Source organism: Gobius niger (genome assembly GCF_951799975.1).
Source record: "Gobius niger genome assembly, chromosome: 11".
Taxonomy (NCBI): Eukaryota; Metazoa; Chordata; class Actinopteri; order Gobiiformes; family Gobiidae; genus Gobius; species Gobius niger.
This window is the reverse complement of record NC_136862.1, coordinates 176,499-198,947: the sequence shown is the minus strand read 5'-3', so window position 1 is coordinate 198,947 and position 22,449 is coordinate 176,499. Positions and strand designations below refer to the sequence as shown.

Below are 22,449 nucleotides of genomic sequence, written 5' to 3'. Positions count from 1 at the left end.
AGCCTCAGCAGAAGAAGAAGGGCATCCAGAGGAAGGACCTCATGGCGGCTCCGGCGGCGATCCCCGTGAGGAGACCGAGGACGAGGTGCTCCGTCAGATCATCAAAGGGATCTCTGTGAACCACCACCTGATGAACACCTGACAAACAGACAGGAGCGTCAGCAATGCTAACTAGCATAGCCACTTTAGCATAGGGACCTCTGATGCTAACTATCATAGCCACTTTAGCATAGGGACCTCTGATGCTAACTATCATAGCCACTTTAGCATAGGGACCTCTGATGCTAACTATCATAGCCACTTTAGCATAGAGACCTCTGGTGCTAACTATCATAGCCACTTTAGCATAGGGACCTCTGATGCTAACTATCATAGCCACTTTAGCATAGAGACCTCTGGTGCTAACTATCATAGTCACTTTAGCATAGGGACCTCTGATCCTAACTATCATAGCCACTTTAGCATAGGGACTGATGCTAACTATCATAGCCACTTTAGCATAGGGACCTCTGATGCTAACTATCATAGCCACTTTAGCATAGGGACCTCTGGTGCTAACTATCATAGCCACTTTAGCATAGGGACTGATGCTAACTATCATAGCCACTTTAGCATAGGGACCTCTGATGCTAACTATCATAGCCACTTTAGCATAGGGACCTCTGATGCTAACTATCATAGCCACTTTAGCATAGTGACCTCTGATGCTTACTATCATAGCCACTTTAGCATAGGGACCTCTGGTGCTAACTATCATAGCCACTTTAGCATAGGGACCTCTGATGCTAACTATCATAGCCACTTTAGCATAGGGACCTCTGATGCTAACTATCATAGCCACTTTAGCATAGGGACCTCTGGTGCTAACTATCATAGCCACTTTAGCATAGTGACCTCTGATGCTTACTATCATAGCCACTTTAGCATAGGGACCTCTGGTGCTAACTATCATAGCCACTTTAGCATAGGGACCTCTGATGCTAACTATCATAGCCACTTTAGCATAGTGACCTCTGATGCTTACTATCATAGCCACTTTAGCATAGGGACCTCTGATGCTAACTATCATAGCCACTTTAGCATAGGGACCTCTGGTGCTAACTATCATAGCCACTTTAGCATAGGGACCTCTAATGCTAACTATCATAGCCACTTTAGCATAGGGACCTCTGGTGCTAACTATCATAGCCACTTTAGCATAGTGACCTCTGATGCTAACTATCATAGCCACTTTAGCATAGGGACCTCTGGTGCTAACTATCATAGTCACTTTAGCATAGGGACCTCTGGTGCTAACTATCATAGTCACTTTAGCATAGGGACCTCTAATGCTAACTATCATAGCCACTTTAGCATAGGGACCTCTGGTGCTAACTATCATAGCCACTTTAGCATAGGGACCTCTGGTGCTAACTATCATAGCCACTTTAGCATAGGGACCTCTGATGCTAACTATCATAGCCACTTTAGCATAGTGACCTCTGATGCTTACTATCATAGCCACTTTAGCATAGGGACCTCTGGTGCTAACTATCATAGCCACTTTAGCATAGTGACCTCTGGTGCTAACTATCATAGCCACTTTAGCATAGTGACCTCTGATGCTAACTATCATAGCCACTTTAGCATAGGGACCTCTGATGCTAACTATCATAGTCACTTTAGCATAGGGACCTCTGATGCTAACTATCATAGCCACTTTAGCATAGTGACCTCTGGTGCTAACTATCATAGCCACTTTAGCATAGGGACTGATGCTAACTATCATAGCCACTTTAGCATAGGGACCTCTGATGCTAACTATCATAGCCACTTTAGCATAGGGACTGATGCTAACTATCATAGCCACTTTAGCATAGGGACCTCTGGTGCTAACTATCATAGCCACTTTAGCATAGTGACCTCTGATGCTAACTATCATAGCCACTTTAGCATAGTGACCTCTGATGCTAACTATCATAGCCACTTTAGCATAGGGACCTCTGGTGCTAACTATCATAGCCACTTTAGCATAGTGACCTCTGATGCTAACTATCATAGCCACTTTAGCATAGGGACCTCTGGTGCTAACTATCATAGCCACTTTAGCATAGGGACCTCTGATGCTAACTGTCATAGCCACTTTAGCATAGTGACCTCTGATGCTAACTATCATAGCCACTTTAGCATAGGGACCTCTGGCGCTAACTATCATAGCCACTTTAGCATAGGGACCTCTGATGCTAACTATCATAGCCACTTTAGCATAGGGACCTCTGATGCTAACTATCATAGCCACTTTAGCATAGGGACCTCTGGCGCTAACTATCATAGCCACTTTAGCATAGGGACCTCTGGCGCTAACTATCATAGCCACTTTAGCATAGGGACCTCTGATGCTAACTATCATAGCCACTTTAGCATAGGGACCTCTGGTGCTAACTATCATAGCCACTTTAGCATAGGGACCTCTGATGCTAACTATCATAGCCTCTTTAGCATAGGGACCTCTGATGCTAACTATCATAGCCACTTTAGCATAGGGACCTCTGATGCTAACTATCATAGCCACTTTAGCATAGGGACCTCTGGTGCTAACTATCATAGCCACTTTAGCATAGGGACCTCTGGTGCTAACTATCATAGCCACTTTAGCATAGGGACCTCTGGTGCTAACTATCATAGCCACTTTAGCATAGTGACCTCTGATGCTAACTATCATAGCCACTTTAGCATAGTGACCTCTGATGCTAACTATCATAGCCACTTTAGCATAGGGACCTCTGGTGCTAACTATCATAGCCACTTTAGCATAGGGACCTCTGATGCTAACTATCATAGCCACTTTAGCATAGGGACCTCTGATGCTAACTGTCATAGCCACTTTAGCATAGGGACCTCTGATGCTAACTATCATAGCCACTTTAGCATAGGGACCTCTGGTGCTAACTATCATAGCCACTTTAGCATAGGGACCTCTGGTGATAACTATCATAGCCACTTTAGCATAGGGACCTCTGGTGCTAACTATCATAGCCACTTTAGCATAGGGACCTCTGATGCTAACTATCATAGCCACTTTAGCATAGGGACCTCTGATGCTAACTATCATAGCCACTTTAGCATAGGGACCTCTGGTGCTAACTATCATAGCCACTTTAGCATAGGGACCTCTGATGCTAACTATCATAGCCACTTTAGCATAGGGACCTCTGATGCTAACTATCATAGCCACTTTAGCATAGGGACCTCTGATGCTAACTATCATAGCCACTTTAGCATAGGGACCTCTGGTGCTAACTATCATAGCCACTTTAGCATAGGGACCTCTGGTGCTAACTATCATAGCCACTTTAGCATAGGGACCTCTGGTGCTAACTATCATAGCCACTTTAGCATAGTGACCTCTGGTGCTAACTATCATAGCCACTTTAGCATAGGGACCTCTGATGCTAACTATCATAGCCACTTTAGCACAGGGACCTCTGATGCTAACTATCATAGCCACTTTAGCATAGGGACCTCTGATGCGAACTATCATAGCCACTTTAGCATAGTGACCTCTGGTGCTAACTATCATAGCCACTTTAGCATAGGGACCTCTGGTGCTAACTATCATAGCCACTTTAGCATAGGGACCTCTGATGCTAACTATCATAGCCACTTTAGCACAGGGACCTCTGATGCTAACTATCATAGCCACTTTAGCATAGGGACCTCTGGTGCTAACTATCATAGCCACTTTAGCATAGTGACCTCTGATGCTAACTATCATAGCCACTTTAGCATAGGGACCTCTCCCCTTGCCCCGCCCTCTCACCTGGCCCCGCCCTCTCACCTGGCCCCGCCCCTGGGGTGATGTAGACGGTCTGGTATCGGCTCAGGGGGACGGCCTCGTAGTCGTCGTACGGGTCGTAGGTGAAAACCTGAAGAACAAAAGCAGGTCATTAAAAACATTAAAAACTACACGGTCCAGACGACTGCGTCAGCGCTCACCGGGTTCCTGCGAGTCTCCAGCAGCGTCAGCTTCCAGGCTCTGGAGACGAGAGAGACGAGACATGAGACGAGACATGAGACGAGACATGAGACGAGAGAGAGACATGAGACGAGAGAGAGACAAGAGAGAGACGAGACATGAGACGAGAGAGAGACAGTCTGAGAGACGCTCACATGGACTCGTCCTCGCTGTTGGCGCACATGTTGACGGTGGATCCGTCTCGGAGCTGCACCACCAGCAGGTTCTCCCTGGGGTTGGTCTCTGGAGGAGCCACATCTGAAACAAAGTCCACATGAGCTCCTGATGTTTGGTGTCCACGTGTAGCAAGAACGACTGACCTCCACACTCCAGGCCTGAGCGCACGTCCACACAGAGCGTCTTCAGACTCAGCCTCTGCTCCAGGTTCCTCCTGCGGTCGCTCCTGTAGAAGCAGAGCGACCCGTCGACCCACAGGTCGGCCCAGTTCAGCCGCCAGCGCCGCAGCACCGAGGCTGCAGAACATTCAGCAGGTTAGTATTTTATTAAAATAATAAAAATACTAACCTCACCGAGGCTGCAGAACATTCAGGAGGTTAGTATTTTATTAAAATAATAAAATACTAACCTGCAGAACATTCAGGAGGTTAGTATTTTTATTAAAATAATAAAAAAAACTGTATAACTCGGGTCAAACGTTTGGATTTCCTTCCACAAGCTTCTCACTATCGTTGATGAGCTTTGGTCCATTCCTCCAAACAGAAGTGGTGTCACTGTGACACATGTGTAGCCGCCTTGTGTGCCTATGCCTTTTAGCTCTGATGCTTTTAAACTCCCCTACAGAAACTCATTAATCATGGATTATTAGTACATTATATTAGAGACTCATTAATCATGGATTATTAGTACATTATATTAGAGACTCATTAATCATCGTCTAAACCTTTAACCAAACAAAGTAAAAACAATGAGGCTCACGAGGCGTTACATAAACTCTGTCAGACTCTGCTCCATCTGCTCCTCAGGACACTCTGCTCCTCGGAACCTCCTGCTCCTCAGGACACTCTGCTCCTCGGAACCTCCTGCTCCTCAGGACACTCCTGAACTGTCCAGATGAATATAGGACCGTGCAGGGCCACGGGCCTCGTGTTGAGACCCTCTGCTCTATAACAATAATAAACTCACTCTGTCTCCACAGCCAGCCCGACTTCAGCAGCGCCATGTCCTCACACTAAAGCTCCTGAAGATAATCCAGACCTGGACCTGACGGGATTAAGGCGCTGTTCAAACTCCGCCCACAGGGACAGGCTCCGCCCACAGGGGCAGGCTCCGCCCATAGGGACAGACTCTTCGCGTCAGACTCTGCGTCTGAGCGTTCGCTCCAGAAAAACGTTATGGATTCGCCCATATATGGTCATGTTTGAAGCAGTTTAGGGGAAAACAAAGAGGAGAACGATCGAAACTTTCTTTAATTATTAAAAAACTACTTTAACAAATGCTGAATTATGTAGCATGATGCTAACATGATGCATGTAGCATGATGCTAACATGATGCATGTAGCATGATGCTAACATGATGCATGTAGCATGATGCATGTAGCATGATGCATGTAGCATGATGCTAACATGATGCATGTAGCACGATGCTAACATGATGCATGTAGCATGATGCTAACATGATGCATGTAGCACGATGCATGTAGCATGATGCATGTAGCACGATGCTAACATGATACATGTAGCACGATGCTAACATGATGCATGTAGCACGATGCTAACATGATGCATGTAGCACGATGCTAACATGATGCATGTAGCACGATGCTAACATGATGCATGTAGCATGATGCTAACATGATGCATGTAGCACGATGCTAACATGATGCATGTAGCACGATGCTAACATGATGCATGTAGCACGATGCATGTAGCATGATGCTAACATGATGCACGTAGCATGATGCATGTAGAATGATGCATGTAGCATGATGCTAACATGATGCATGTAGCATGATGCTAACATGATGCATGTAGCACGATGCTAACATGATGCATGTAGCACGATGCTAACATGATGCATGTAGCACGATGCTAACATGATGCATGTAGCACGATGCATGTAGCATGATGCTAACATGATGCACGTAGCATGATGCATGTAGCATGATGCACGTAGCATGATGCATGTAGCATGATGCATGTAGCATGATGCTAACATGATGCATGTAGCATGATGCTAACATGATGCATGTAGCATGATGCTAACATGATGCATGTAGCACGATCCTAACATGATGCATGTAGCACGATGCTAACATGATGCATGTAGCATGATGCTAACATGATGCATGTAGCACGATGCTAACATGATGCATGTAGCACGATGCATGTAGCATGATGCTAACATGATGCACGTAGCATGATGCATGTAGCATGATGCATGTAGCATGATGCTAACATGATGCATGTAGCACGATGCTAACATGATGCATGTAGCACGATGCTAACATGATGCATGTAGCATGATGCATGTAGCATGATGCATGTAGCATGATGCTAACATGATGCATGTAGCACGATGCTAACATGATGCATGTAGCACGATGCTAACATGATGCATGTAGCACGATGCTAACATGATGCATGTAGCACGATGCTAACATGATGCATGTAGCACGATGCTAACATGATGCATGTAGCATGATGCATGTAGCATGATGCATGTAGCATGATGCTAACATGATGCATGTAGCACGATGCTAACATGATGCATGTAGCATGATGCTAACATGATGCATGTAGCACGATGCTAACATGATGCATGTAGCATGATGCATGTAGCATGATGCTAACATGATGCATGTAGCATGATGCTAACATGATGCATGTAGCACGATGCTAACATGATGCATGTAGCACGATGCTAACATGATGCATGTAGCACGATGCTAACATGATGCATGTAGCACGATGCTAACATGATGCACGTAGCATGATGCATGTAGCATGATGCATGTAGCATGATGCTAACATGATGCATGTAGCATGATGCTAACATGATGCATGTAGCATGATGCTAACATGATGCATGTAGCACGATCCTAACATGAAGCCCAACCTTGATCCCTCCACACTGTCCAACTTCCGCCCTATATCTCATCTGCCGTTCCTGTCTAAGCTGATGGAGAAGCTTGTTGTCTCCCAGCTTCAGTCTCACCTCCAACTGCACGCAATAGCTGATAAGTTCCAGTCCGGCTTCAGGTCTAGGCATAGCACCGAATCAGCGTTACTGAGGGTCCACAATGACATCCTGGGAGCCCTGGACAGTAAAAGCTCTGTGGTTTTGGTGCTACTGGACCTGACCGCTGCATTTGACACCGTGGATCATAACATCCTCATCTCCCGACTTCAACACACTGTCGGTCTGCAGGGCATGGCTCTCAGATGGTTTTCATCATATCTCACTAACAGAACTTTTTCCGTAATGCTCAATGACTGTTCCTCCTCAGCTGCTCCTCTGTCATCCGGTGTGCCCCAAGGATCCATTCTTGGCCCTATTCTGTTTTCACTGTACATGCTGCCACTTGGTCAACTTATCTCTAAACACAACGTCCACTTTCATTTCTATGCAGACGACCTCCAGATCTACCTCCCTGTGACTCTGAGCAACAGTGCTGCATTGGACCCTCTCTACAACTGCCTTCACACCATCAAACAATGGCTCTCCCAGAATTTCCTTCACCTGAATGAAGGAAAGACTGAGTACATCCTGTTCACCCCGGACTCACCTCACAGTTCCCCCAGTTTTGGTCCTCCTACACCTCAGTTTGCCCCCGCCATCCGCAACCTGGGTGTTATTTTTGACAGTGGCATGATCCTTGATAAACAGATAGGTGCAGTTGTGAAGGCGAGCTTTTACCAGCTTAGGCTACTGAGTAAGATCAAGTCTTTCTTGTCCCGAGCTGACCTGGAAAAGGCCATCCATGCCTTCATCAGCTCGAGGATAGACTACTGTAACGCCCTCTACACTGGACTTAACCAATCACTCCTCAATCGGCTTCAACTGGTACAAAACGCAGCAGCTCGTCTCCTCTCCAACACCTCCAGACGCTCACACATCAGCCCAGGCCTCCGCTCTCTCCACTGGCTCCCGGTGGCGTTTAGGGTGGACTTTAAGGTCCTGATGTTTGTTTTCAAGGCCATCAATGGTCTGGCCCCGGCCGACCTTGCCGAATTGGTAACGGTCTACGAACCAGCCAGAACTCTGCGCTCCTCTGAACACACCTCCCTGGTCACTCCCAAGTTCAAATACACAAAGTTTGGAGGCCGGTCATTTGCAGTGCAAGGCCCAAAGCTGTGGAACGCACTTCCATTACAGCTTCGAAACATCACAGAGCTGAGTGTTTTTAAATCACAGTTGAAGACACATTTTTTCAGGAAAGCCTTCGGATAGCCACCGACTCGATGCTGTTTTTATGTGTTTTTGTATTTATTGTTGTCTACGATGATTCTTGTTTTTATCCTGGAAAGCGCTCTGGGCACCTTCTGGTTGTTGTTGGGCGCTATACAAATAAAATTTGATTGATTGATTGATTGATTGAACATGATGCATGTAGCATAATGCTAACATGATGCATGTAGCACGATGCTAACATGATGCATGTAGCATGATGCTAACATGATGCATGTAGCATAATGCTAACATGATGCATGTAGCATGATGCTAACATGATGCATGTAGCATGATGCTAATATGATGCATGTAGCATGATGCTAACATGATGCATGTAGCACGATCCTAACATGATGCATGTAGCACGATGCTAACATGATGCATGTAGCATAATGCTAACATGATGCATGTAGCACGATGCTAACATGATGCATGTAGCATGATGCTAACATGATGCACGTAGCATGATGCATGTAGCATGATGCATGTAGCATGATGCTAACATGATGCATGTAGCATGATGCTAACATGATGCATGTAGCATGATGCTAACATGATGCATGTAGCATGATGCTAACATGATGCATGTAGCACGATCCTAACATGATGCATGTAGCACGATGCTAACATGATGCATGTAGCATGATGCTAACATGATGCATGTAGCACGATGCTACATGCATCATGTTAGCATGATGCTAACATGATGCACGTAGCATGATGCATGTAGCATGATGCTAACATGATGCATGTAGCACGATGCTAACATGATGCATGTAGCACGATGCTAGCATGATGCACGTAGCATGATGCATGTAGCATGATGCTAACATGATGCATGTAGCACGATGCTAACATGATGCATGTAGCACGATGCTAACATGATGCATGTAGCACGATGCTAACATGATGCATGTAGCACGATGCTAACATGATGCATGTAGCACGATGCTAACATGATGCATGTAGCACGATGCTAACATGATGCATGTAGCACGATGCATGTAGCATGATGCTAACATGATGCATGTAGCATGATGCTAACATGATGCATGTAGCACGATGCTAACATGATGCACGTAGCATGATGCATGTAGCATGATGCTAACATGATGCATGTAGCACGATGCTAACATGATGCATGTAGCACGATGCTAACATGATGCATGTAGCACGATGCTAACATGATGCATGTAGCACGATGCTAACATGATGCATGTAGCACGATGCTAACATGATGCATGTAGCACGATGCATGTAGCATGATGCTAACATGATGCACGTAGCATGATCCATGTAGCATGATGCATGTAGCATGATGCTAACATGATGCATGTAGCATGATGCTAACATGATGCATGTAGCACGATGCTAACATGATGCATGTAGCATGATGCTAACATGATGCACGTAGCATGATGCATGTAGCATGATGCATGTAGCATGATGCTAACATGATGCATGTAGCATGATGCTAACATGATGCATGTAGCATGATGCTAACATGATGCATGTAGCATGATGCTAACATGATGCATGTAGCATGATGCTAGCATGATGCTAACATGATGCATGTAGCATGATGCTAACATGATGCATGTAGCATGATGCTAACATGATGCATGTAGCATGATGCTAACATGATGCATGTAGCATGATGCTAACATGATGCATGTAGCATGATGCTAACATGATGCATGTAGCATGATGCTAACATGATGCATGTAGCATGATGCTAACATGATGCATGTAGCATGATGCTAACATGATGCATGTAGCATGATGCAAGCATGCGCCCCCTTCTATGACGGGTCGGCCCATTAGTCCGACGTGTCATTATTCCGGTTAGGACCTGTTTTCTTCTGGCTTAGATGTGGGGCTAACGGGAGCATGGCTGAGGGTTAGGGCACCTTCTATGATGCGATGCCGACTGTATCTGTATTTGGGCGGCACAGTGGCGCAGTTGTTATTGCTCCTTCCTCACAGCCGGAAGGTCCCAGGTTCGATTCCGGGGCCTTTCTGTGGAGTTTAACCTCTGCCTGAACCAAATGCTTTTTCTCCAGTTTGGCCAAATCTAAAACAGCGACTGAAACGAGCCGTAAACAAGGATGAAGATGCATCAGAAATACAACCAAGAAGAGACGACAACACGGCAGCAACGGAAGCTCAGTTATGTAGGTCTTAGCTTTCAAATGAGGTGTTACTCTGGCTGTAAGCTCCAGAAGCTTTAGATTTGAGTAAATCCGAAATGGATAATCTGTTAAATTAATTCACATTAATATAAAGACGATACAGTTCTTTAGGTCGTGTTTATATTTGTCTGTGGTTTGTTTCTGATGGAGGATTGAGATAATCTCACACTGACACAACACAGATTAGCCTCGTGTCATTCTACCTCTGAGGAGGACAAAGTACTGCAGTAAAAGTACACACACCATTAGGGTGAACATGGGTAAAGTGAGAGGCTTTGTTTAGAATAAAATGCCAAAGTCTTTCATGTTTAAAGCTTTAGTTGTCTATTTCACACCAGTGGAGGATCAAGCGTTGTCCTGTCCTCAATTGGCTTGTTGCACAATGTGGCTACGCTAGTTCCTGTGAGCTGAAGCTGTGGGCGCTAGTACTTCCTGTTCGTATTAATTTCCATTAAGATGAGCTTAGACTTGTTCGAATCATCGCATTTCCTAGAGATCCTGTGGTGGATGTGAGTTCCTGGTAGATGATCATTTACTGCAGGTGAACGAGTTGCTGTACAGTATAAATATTTCAGTGGAGACGTCTATGTTCATAAGGATCAGTGAGTTTGTCTTGAAGCTAAAGGCTAACATTAATTTCATGCATTATACAATTTCAAATAGTGCCTCAAATATAAACTAATCTGCAGATAAACCATCTTGTCCTACTTTCATTTTTTTATTGGTATTTGTATTTATTAAAAAAAAATGTATAGCATGTTAGTGTTAGCCTTTAGCTTCAAGACAAACTATCAATCCTTTATGAACTCGCTACACCCTACATCAAGACTTGAACACAGTAAATGATCATCTACCAGGAACTCACTGCCCACCATGTAATCTTTAGAAAATATGATTATTATTCCCGCAGGTCTGAGCTCATCTCTATAGGAAAAGAATACAGACAGGAAGTACTGGCGCTCACAACTTCAGGTCAGAGGAGCTAGCATAGCCACACCGTGCAACAGGCCAATAGACATATAAATAAATCGTGCTGTAGTAAACTATATATCGTTTATTCACCTGAAGAAGCATGTGGCTAAACACCACATATACACATAACTCGCTGGGTTTACTAAAGCCTGTTCTTCAGTTCAACTCAAATCTATAAGAAAAATAATGGCACAGGGAGTCATTGGTTCACTGTATCGGTCTGTCGTGGTGAAGAGGTAGCTGAGTCGGGGCAAAGCTCTCGATTTACCGATCGATCTACGTTCCCGCCCTCACCTATGGTCATGTGATCCTCACCTATGGTCATGTGATCCTCACCTATGGTCATGTGATCCTCACCTGTGGTCATGTGACCCTCACCTATGGTCATGTGATCCTCACCTATGGTCATGTGATCCTCACCTATGGTCATGAGACCCTCACCTATGGTCATGAGATCCTCACCTATGGTCATGTGACCCTCACCTATGGTCATGTGATCCTCACCTATGGTCATGTGATCCTCACCTATGGTCATGTGACCCTCACCTATGGTCATGTGATCCTCACCTATGGTCATGTGATCCTCACCTATGGTCATGTGATCCTCACCTATGGTCATGAGACCCTCACCTATGGTCATGTGATCCTCACCTATGGTCATGAGATCCTCACCTATGGTCATGTGATCCTCTCCTGTGGTCATGTGACCCTCACCTATGGTCATGTGATCCTCACCTATGGTCATGTGATCCTCACCTATGGTCATGTGATCCTCACCTGTGGTCATGAGATCCTCACCTATGGTCATGTGATCCTCACCTATGGTCATGTGATCCTCACCTATGGTCATGTGATCCTCACCTATGGTCATGTGATCCTCACCTGTGGTCATGTGATCCTCACCTATGGTCATGTGATCCTCACCTATGGTCATGTGATCCTCACCTATGGTCATGTGATCCTCACCTGTGGTCATGTGATCCTCACCTATGGTCATGTGATCCTCACCTGTGGTCATGTGATCCTCACCTGTGGTCATGTGATCCTCACCTATGGTCATGTGATCCTCACCTATGGTCATGTGATCCTCACCTATGGTCATGTGATCCTCACCTGTGGTCATGTGATCCTCACCTGTGGTCATGTGATCCTCACCTGTGGTCATGTGATCCTCACCTATGGTCATGTGATCCTCACCTATGGTCATGTGATCCTCACCTATGGTCATGTGATCCTCACCTATGGTCATGTGATTTGGGTCATGACCGAAAGGACGAGATCGCGAATACAAGCGGCCGAGATGAGTTTCCTTCGCAGGGTGGCTGGGGGTGAGGAGCTCAGTTACCCGGGAGGAGCTCGGAGTAGAGTCGCTGCTCCTTCACGTCGAAAGGAGCAGCTGAGGTGGCTCGGGCATCTGTTCCGGATACCTCCTGGTCGCCTCCCGCGGGAGGTGTTCCAGGCATGTCCTAGTGGGACAAGGCCTCGTGGACCCAGGACACGGTGGTGGGACTATGTCTCCGAGCTGGCCTGGTGTGGCCTCGGGCTCAGAACAGCTGGAGGAGGTGTGGCCTCGGGGTCAGAACAGCTGGAGGAGGTGTGGCCTCGGGCTCAGAACAGCTGGAGGAGGTGTGGCCTCGGGCTCAGAACAGCTGGAGGAGGTGTGTGTGGATCGGGAAGTCTGGGCATCTCTGCTAAGACTGCTGCCCCCGCGACCCGGCCCCGGATAAAGCGGAAGAAAATGGATGGATGGAGGGAGTCATTGGTCTTTAGTCTCAAACAGAAAGTCCTCATCCAGTCTCTTTGGAGCTTTGGTCAAGTTCGTCTCAAGTCCCAAATTTGTGACTTGAGTTTCACTGCAGAGGACATAAAAAAAAAATTAAAATAAAAAAAAAAATCTCTCCCTCCCCCTCCGCGGGCGTCTCTTCCTCCTCCTGCTCGGGTCCTCGACCGTCGTCTGATGTATTTCCTGGGATCTGCTGGAGGAAAAAAGGAATAGACACACACACACACACACATGCACACACACACAGGCACACGCACACGCACACACACACACACACACACACGCACACACACAATTTACAAAACAGGGTGTTGTAGATTGTAGTTTATCAGGATGTAACTTTGGACGTCAGTCTGAGTCTTCACAAAGACCAGGGGTGTCCAAAGTGTGGCCCGAGGGCCAAATGCGGCCCTCAGACACATTTTTGGTGGCCCTCAGGCTTCTTGTTTTATTGCCACACTTCGCCAGAGATGGTAATATTCCTGCAATTTTAATAATTCCACACAATTAAAATCTCAAAAATTGACATTTATTGTAAGACTTATGGTTCCAAGCCTGTAGATACAAGTTTGGAGAATGGTTTAAACCTCTCTTAAATACACGTAGTTGAATGTTTGAATGCATTGACCACTGATCTGTGGCCCTCCATGCCTTAAACATGTAACTGTACGGCCCTCGGTGAAAAAAGTTTGGACACCCCTGACAAAGACGGTCCTAATCAGAACGTCTAAAAATGTCCACGTGGTCATAACTGAGGCCACACTGGTCAGTCTGTAGCAGAACATGGGCAGAACATGGTGAGAACATGGTGAGAACATGGTCAGAACATGGTTAGAACATGGTCAGAACATGGTCAGAACATGGTTAGAACATGGTTAGAACATGGTCATGGTCAGAACATGGTCAGAACATGGTCAGAACATGGTTAGAACATGGTCAGAACATGGTCAGAACATGGTCAGAACATGGTTAGAACATGGTTAGAACATGGTCATGGTCAGAACATGGTCAGAACATGGTCAGAACATGGTTAGAACATGGTTAGAACATGGTTAGAACATGGTGAGAACATGGTTAGAACATGGTGAGAACATGGTGAGAACATGGTCAGAACATGGTTAGAACATGGTCAGAACATGGTTAGAACATGGTCAGAACATGGTTAGAACATGGTGAGAACATGGTGAGAACATGGTCAGAACATGGTTAGAACATGGTCAGAACATGGTCAGAACATGGTTAGAACATGGTTAGAACATGGTTAGAACATGGTTAGAACATGGTCAGAACATGGTGAGAACATGGTGAGAACATGGTAAGAAAAACATGGTTAGAACATGGTCAGAACATGGTCAGAACATGGTCAGAACATGGTCAGAACATGGTCAGAACATGGTTAGAACATGGTCAGAACATGGTTAGAACATGGTTAGAACATGGTCAGAACATGGTCAGAACATGGTCAGAACATGGTCAGAACATGGTTAGAACATGGTCAGAACATGGTTAGAACATGGTCAGAACATGGTTAGAACATGGTCAGAACATGGTCAGAACATGGTCAGAACATGGTCAGAACATGGTCAGAACATGGTCAGAACATGGTTAGAACATGGTCAGAACATGGTTAGAACATGGTTAGAACATGGTCAGAACATGGTCAGAACATGGTCAGAACATGGTCAGAACATGGTCAGAACATGGTCAGAACATGGTTAGAACATGGTCAGAACATGGTTAGAACATGGTCAGAACATGGTCAGAACATGGTCAGAACATGGTTAGAAAATGGTCAGAACATGGTCAGAACATGGTCAGAACATGGTCAGAACATGGTCAGAACATGGTTAGAACATGGTTAGAACATGGTTAGAACATGGTTAGAACATGGTCAGAACATGGTCATGGTTAGAACATGGTCAGAACATGGTCATGGTCAGAACATGGTTAGAACATGGTCAGAACATGGTTAGAACATGGTCATGGTCAGAACATGGTCAGAACATGGTTAGAACATGGTCATGGTCAGAACATGGTCAGAACATGGTCATGGTCAGAACATGGTTAGAACATGGATAGAACATGGTCAGAACATGGTCAGAACATGGTTAGAACATGGTTATGGTTAGAACATGGTTAGAACATGGTCAGAACATGGTTAGAACATGGTTAGAACATGGTCAGAACATGGTTAGAACATGGTCAGAACATGGTCAGAACATGGTCATGGTTAGAACATGGTTAGAACATGGTCAGAACATGGTTAGAACATGGTCAGAACATGGTCAGAACATGGTCAGAACATGGTTAGAACATGGTCATGGTCAGAACATGGTTAGAACATGGTTAGAACATGGTCAGAACATGGTCAGAACATGGTTAGAACATGGTCAGAACATGGTTAGAACATGGTTAGAACATGGTCAGAACATGGTCAGAACATGGTTAGAACATGGTCAGAACATGGTCAGAACATGGTCAGAACATGGTCAGAACATGGTTAGAACATGGTCAGAACATGGTCAGAACATGGTCAGAACATGGTTAGAACATGGTCAGAACATGGTCAGAACATGGTCAGAACATGGTCATGGTCAGAACATGGTTAGAACATGGTTAGAACATGGTCATGGTTAGAACATGGTCATGGTTAGAACATGGTCAGAACATGGTCAGAACATGGTCAGAACATGGTCAGAACATGGTCAGAACATGGTCAGAACATGGTCATGGTCAGAACATGGTTAGAACATGGTCAGAACATGGTCAGAACATGGTTAGAACATGGTCAGAACATGGTCAGAACATGGTCAGAACATGGTCAGAACATGGTCAGAACATGGTCAGAACATGGTCAGAACATGGCTAGAACATGGTCATGGTTAGAACATGGTTAGAACATGGTCAGAACTTGGTCAGAACATGGTTAGAACATGGTCAGAACATGGTTAGAACATGGTCATGGTCAGAACATGGTTAGAACATGGTTAGAACATGGTTAGAACATGGTCAGAACATGGTTAGAACATGGTCAGAACATGGTTAGAACATGGTCAGAACATGGTCAGAACATGGTCAGAACATGGTCAGAACATGGTTAGAACATGGTCAGAACATGGTCAGAACATGGTTAGAACATGGTCAGAACATGGTTAGAACATGGTCAGAACATGGTCAGAACATGGTTAGAACATGGTTAGAACATGGTCAGAACATGGTCAGAACATGGTCATGGTTAGAACATGGTCAGAACATGGTTAGAACATGGTCAGAACATGGTCAGAACATGGTTAGAACATGGTCAGAACATGGTCAGAACATGGTCAGAACATGGTTAGAACATGGTTAGAACATGGTTAGAACATGGTCAGAACATGGTTAGAACATGGTCAGAACATGGTCAGAACATGGTCAGAACATGGTCAGAACATGGTCAGAACATGGTCAGAACATGGTCAGAACATGGTCATGGTTAGAACATGGTCAGAACATGGTCAGAACATGGTCAGAACATGGTTAGAACATGGTTAGAACATGGTCAGAACATGGTTAGAACATGGTCAGAACATGGCTAGAACATGGTCAGAACATGGTCAGAACATGGTTAGAACATGGTCAGAACATGGTTAGAACATGGTTAGAACATGGTCAGAACATGGTCAGAACATGGTTAGAACATGGTCAGAACATGGTCAGAACATGGTTAGAACATGGTCAGAACATGGTCAGAACATGGTTAGAACATGGTCAGAACATGGTTAGAACATGGTTAGAACATGGTCAGAACATGGTCAGAACATGGTTAGAACATGGTCAGAACATGGTCAGAACATGGTCAGAACATGGTCAGAACATGGTCAGAACATGGTCATGGTTAGAACATGGTCAGAACATGGTCAGAACATGGTCAGAACATGGTTAGAACATGGTTAGAACATGGTTAGAACATGGTCAGAACATGGTCATGGTTAGAACATGGTCAGAACATGGTTAGAACATGGTCAGAACATGGTCAGAACATGGTCAGAACATGGTCAGAACATGGTCAGAACATGGTTAGAACATGGTCAGAACATGGTCAGAACATGGTCAGAACATAGTCTGAACATGGTTAGAACATGGTTAGAACATGGTCAGAACATGGTCAGAACATGGTCAGAACATGGTCAGAACATGGTTAGAACATGGTCAGAACATGGTCAGAACATGGTCAGAACATGGTCAGAACATGGTTAGAACATGGTCAGAACATGGTCAGAACATGGTCAGAACATGGTCATGGTTAGAACATGGTTAGAACATGGTTAGAACATGGTCAGAACATGGTCAGAACATGGTCATGGTTAGAACATGGTTAGAACATGGTCAGAACATGGTCAGAACATGGTTAGAACATGGTCAGAACATGGTCATGGTTAGAACATGGTTAGAACATGGTTAGAACATGGTTAGAACATGGTTAGAACATGGTTAGAACATGGTCAGAACATGGTCAGAACATGGTCAGAACATGGTCAGAACATGGTCATGGTTAGAACATGGTTAGAACATGGTCATGGTTAGAACATGGTTAGAACATGGTCAGAACATGGTCATGGTTAGAACATGGTCAGAACATGGTCAGAACATGGTTAGAACATGGTTAGAACATGGTCAGAACATGGTCAGAACATGGTCAGAACATGGTTAGAACATGGTCAGAACATGGTCAGAACATGGTCAGAACATGGTTAGAACATGGTTAGAACATGGTCAGAACATGGTTAGAACATGGTTAGAACATGGTCAGAACATGGTCAGAACATGGTCAGAACATGGTCAGAACATGGTTATTTATCCAATACTTTGCAATGTGGAGTGTTTTTGATGATTGTTCTGGGAAATATTTACAGTTAACATGACCGTGGACCAAATGTCAGTTTCCATCACGGAACTACGGCTCTTCAAAAGTGACACAAAACTAAAACACTGTTGGGAGTTGGAACAAATACCTCTGCATGTGTCCATCCCACATGTGTCCATCCCACATGTGTCCATCCCACATGTGTCCATCCCACATGTGTCCATCCCACATGTGTCCATCCCACATGTGTTCATCCCACATGTGTCCATCCCACATGTGTTCATCCCACATGTGTCCATCCCACATGTGTTCATCCCACATGTGTTCATCCCACATGTGTTCATCCCACATGGAGGAACTGGAGGCTGTGGGTGAAAACAAACCCAAATATAAATATAAATATAAATATAAATATAAATATAAATCTAGTCTAAACCCGTCCCTGACAGCAGCTTCTGCAGAAAGCTCTGGATTTAGTATATTATACTAAATCCAGAGCTTTCTGGATTTAGAAAGCTCTGGATTAATAAAATATGTCTCTTAATAAAATATTGTCTCTTATTTTATTAAGAGACAAAAATAAAATATTATTTTATTTTGGTCTCTTGTTTATTTCTGGCACGAGGCTGGTGACAGCGCACGAGGCGCAGCAAAACAAAGGCATTCACGACGTCACTTCCTGGAGGCGTGTCCACAGTTCGAAGGAAAACAACAAACGGAGCGGACGGTGAGACAGAACTGACCTTAATATAAAAGCCTTTACCTTTAAACTGACCTTTAACTCGAACAATCTGCTCTGACCTCTCGGTTAACCGGGCGGATCCGCGCTCAGAGCGTTTATTCTCCGTTTGTTCTCCGTTTATTCTCCGTTTATTCTCCGTAAACGGCGCTGCTGTCGCGGAGGAGTCGCTAAAGTCGGTGATTTTCTGTCCGTTAAACGCGGTCCGGCTCCGGTTCCCGGTGACAGCGCGGCGGCCCGGTGTCCCGGAGCCGCCCGGGTCAGGACGGTCACAGTTATCACACTTATATCTTTATTAAAGTCTGATTTTCCTCCTGTTTTCGATCGTTTCTGCACCACGCAAAGCGACGGCTCCTGATTGGCTGCAGTTTTTAAACCGTCCTCGTGCGCTGCGTCGATAACGTCCGCGCCTGAATCCACTGAGAAAAGATAAGATTTGACAGAGAATCGACGGTAAATGCGTGTTTTTGCGGAGGTTTGAGGCTCAGGCGGAGTGCAGGAGCCCGCGGGGGGGGGGCGGACAGTTCGGCGGAGGTATGAGGCTCAGAGCGGAGTGCAGGAGCCCGCGGGGGGGGCGGACAGTTCGGCGGAGGAAATGTGCCGTAGGGGTTCGAGACACGGCCCGAATAACCGTCACGAGCTGCTTCCTATTGTCACAGAGAAACACACCTCGTACCTCTCGTTAGTGCTGGATCTGCTCCGGAGGGACGGCCTGCTGTTTGTACAGATCTATGAGTTACAAATAATCCTAATCCTTAAGGTTAACCCCTTAACTCCCACCTGAACCGAGCACATTTTCTCCAGTTTGGCTTTACCCCAATCCAAAAGCTTCTGGAAAAAAGCTGTGAAAATAGCAACAAAACAATGATGGAAATGTGACAAAAAAGTGACGAAAAATTTATGAAAAAGTGGCAAAAAATTCACAAAAATGTCACAAGAAATTGACAAAAAAATGATGAAAAAATTACAAAAAATGGATTAAAAATTGATGAAAAATTGACAAAAAATTGACGAAAAATTGACAAAAAAGTGACATAAAAGTGAGAAAATATTGACAAAAAAGTGATGAAAAATGTATGAAAAAGTGGCAAAAATGTCACAAAAATGTCAGAAGAAATTGACAAAAAAATGATGAAAAAATTACTAAAAATTGATGAAAAATTGACAAAAAAAATGACAAAAAATTGATTAAAAATTGACGAAAAAATGACGAAAAAATGACCAAAAATCGACAAAAAAATGACAAAAATGTGATAAAAAATTACAAAAAAGTTACAAAAATGAGCTGAACACCCAACAAAAAAATGTTGGAAAACAAATGTGTTGACGGAGGAAAAAGCTCCTCTGGGTTCAGGCGGGAGTTAAGACGTTAACCATCTGACCCTAACCTTCATTTATGTCGTGATATCTCACGTTTTCACAGCAGACTCCGGAGCAGACCATCTAGCACTAACCTTTACCTCTCTCTCCACTTCAGCTTTACCCAAATCTGAAGCGTCTCGACTGGAGCTCACAGTCTATAGGCCAGAGAAACACCTCATTTGAAAGCTAAGACCTACACGACTCATTTTAAAGTGTTTGTGTCACGTTTCCGTCGCTCTTTCGTGGTTTTCTTGTTGATTGTTTCTTGCCTTTTCATCACTCTTTAGTCGCCTTTTCATTGTACTTTTGTTGCTTTTAGATTTGGGTAAAGCTACACTGGCAGAAATGTGCTGGGTTCATGTGGGGATTACGAGGTTCGAACAGTGACTTTATAAACATGGAGACGACTAATACCCATTGATTATAATAATGATTAAACTAAAGCAGTAATAAGTCACATGTTCAGGTAAACCTCCCACCTGAGCCCGGCACATTTCCTCCAGCTTTATCCAAATCTAAACTGTCAATAAAGTGACGGTAAAAATGTGACAAAAAGCGAACCAAAGCAACCACAACATTAGAATCAAAGTGTTTAAGATAAAAGATAAAGACAGGAAACGTTAGAATGAGTTTTGTCTGAGTTTTCCTCTGACGCCGTTAATCAGTGACGTTTCTGTTCGGACGTTGGACTCGTTTATCGCGGGGTCGAAGTCTGCGAAGAAGACAACTTTATTTTTATTATTATGTATGTTTTAAGGCTGTAAAACCCCTCACCGTACACACGTGTCTCACTCGTTCACACGGGTTCTCCTCATGCCTGCTTTAAAGAGGGCGTGTTCTGCTTTAAAGAGGGGGTGTTCTGCTTTAAAGAGGGGGTGTTCTGCTTTAAAGAGGGCGTGTTCTGCTTTAAAGAGGGGGTGTTCTGCTTTAAAGAGGGCGTGTTCTGCTTTAAAGAGGGGGTGTTCTGCTTTAAAGAGGGCGTGTTCTGCTTTTGTCAGTCCCATAGCACCAGTCTATATCACACTACAATGATGACAAACCTTCTGTTGGTCTGTAAATGCAGTAAATTAGAATAACTGCCTTGTATAAAATGTCTCTCTCAAAATGGCTGTAGTGAATGTCTTGAAATAGGCCTCTGTCTCTTTAAGAACCTCTGAGCCTTTAGACACGCCCCCTCCACACGCTGTCTGTGGCATCAGTGGGGAGGGGGTTCTGGTGACCAAAGCTCGGAGGCGTCTCCAGGAGGTGGGGGCGTTCCTAGGAGGACTCAGGCAAACCTATCCCTAAAATGGCCGCCATCAGAGTTTTTACAGATGACTCAGAAATACGTGAATGTGCCAAGGCAACACTTCAGCCATGTTTTTAATGAGGGAGTGACAGAATAACAGGATGGAAAGCTGGAAAAGTCCATTTTACAGAATACCCCCCCTTTTAGATTCACAGACGTGTGGAAGGAAACATCGTCAAACTTCAGAAGGCGAGTGTTTAGCTGAGGTGCTACAGGCTAACGGGGTCGTCATGTTGTAGTGACGTTGTAGTGACGTTGTAGTGATGTTGTAGTGGTGTTGTAGTCATGTTGTAGTGATGTTGTAGTGATGTGCGAGTGTAGCTGTGTGTGGTCTTTGTGAGGGTCACAGGGAAGGAGAGCCCCCAGAGAGCGGCAGCTGCAGACTGAGCCACTGTCACCCAACCCCACCTTCAGCCTTTCAGCTTCAGGATCATGTTCTGACCTTTAGGGGGCTGACACTCGCGCTGTAGAGAGGAAAACTAGGTCTGGGCGATATATCAATATTTAAGATGTATCGATGTGTTTTAAATGAGATATGGGATTAGACCATGTCGCTTTATCGGGATATTTCAAATTCAGATAAACTATGAACCAAAAAGAAACAGGTAATCTCAAGCCTTGTTCATCTCTTTATATGTAAACGCGGCCCTCAGAAAAAGATTGCCCTAGTTTATTTTCTAGGCTATTTTTATTTAAGATCATTTTTTATTTAAATGTGCACCTTACGGAGCTTTGTTAGGTTTTTATGTTTACAGTTAATAAAACTACTCGTATTTGGCTTTGACTTAACAGTTCATTTCACAGCTCTCACTTTGCATAAAAAATATCGGATATATATCGTGTATCGATATTCAACCAAAATATC

At 44.6% G+C, this 22,449-nt stretch overlaps 1 protein-coding gene across 1 annotated transcript; it reads right to left on the bottom strand.

Annotated features, from left to right (window-relative positions):
* On the bottom strand, positions 1-21,111 carry plekhb1 (pleckstrin homology domain containing B1; the record flags this gene model as incomplete). Its single annotated transcript, XM_079566744.1, has 7 exons — positions 1-138; positions 3,818-3,905; positions 3,976-4,015; positions 4,150-4,252; positions 4,315-4,467; positions 18,971-19,224; positions 21,089-21,111. The coding sequence occupies 7 exons, from the start codon at positions 21,109-21,111 to the stop codon at positions 5-7; spliced, it is 795 nt and encodes a 264-aa protein (XP_079422870.1). The 3' UTR covers positions 1-4.
* Between the last annotated feature and the right edge of the window lie 1,338 nt (positions 21,112-22,449).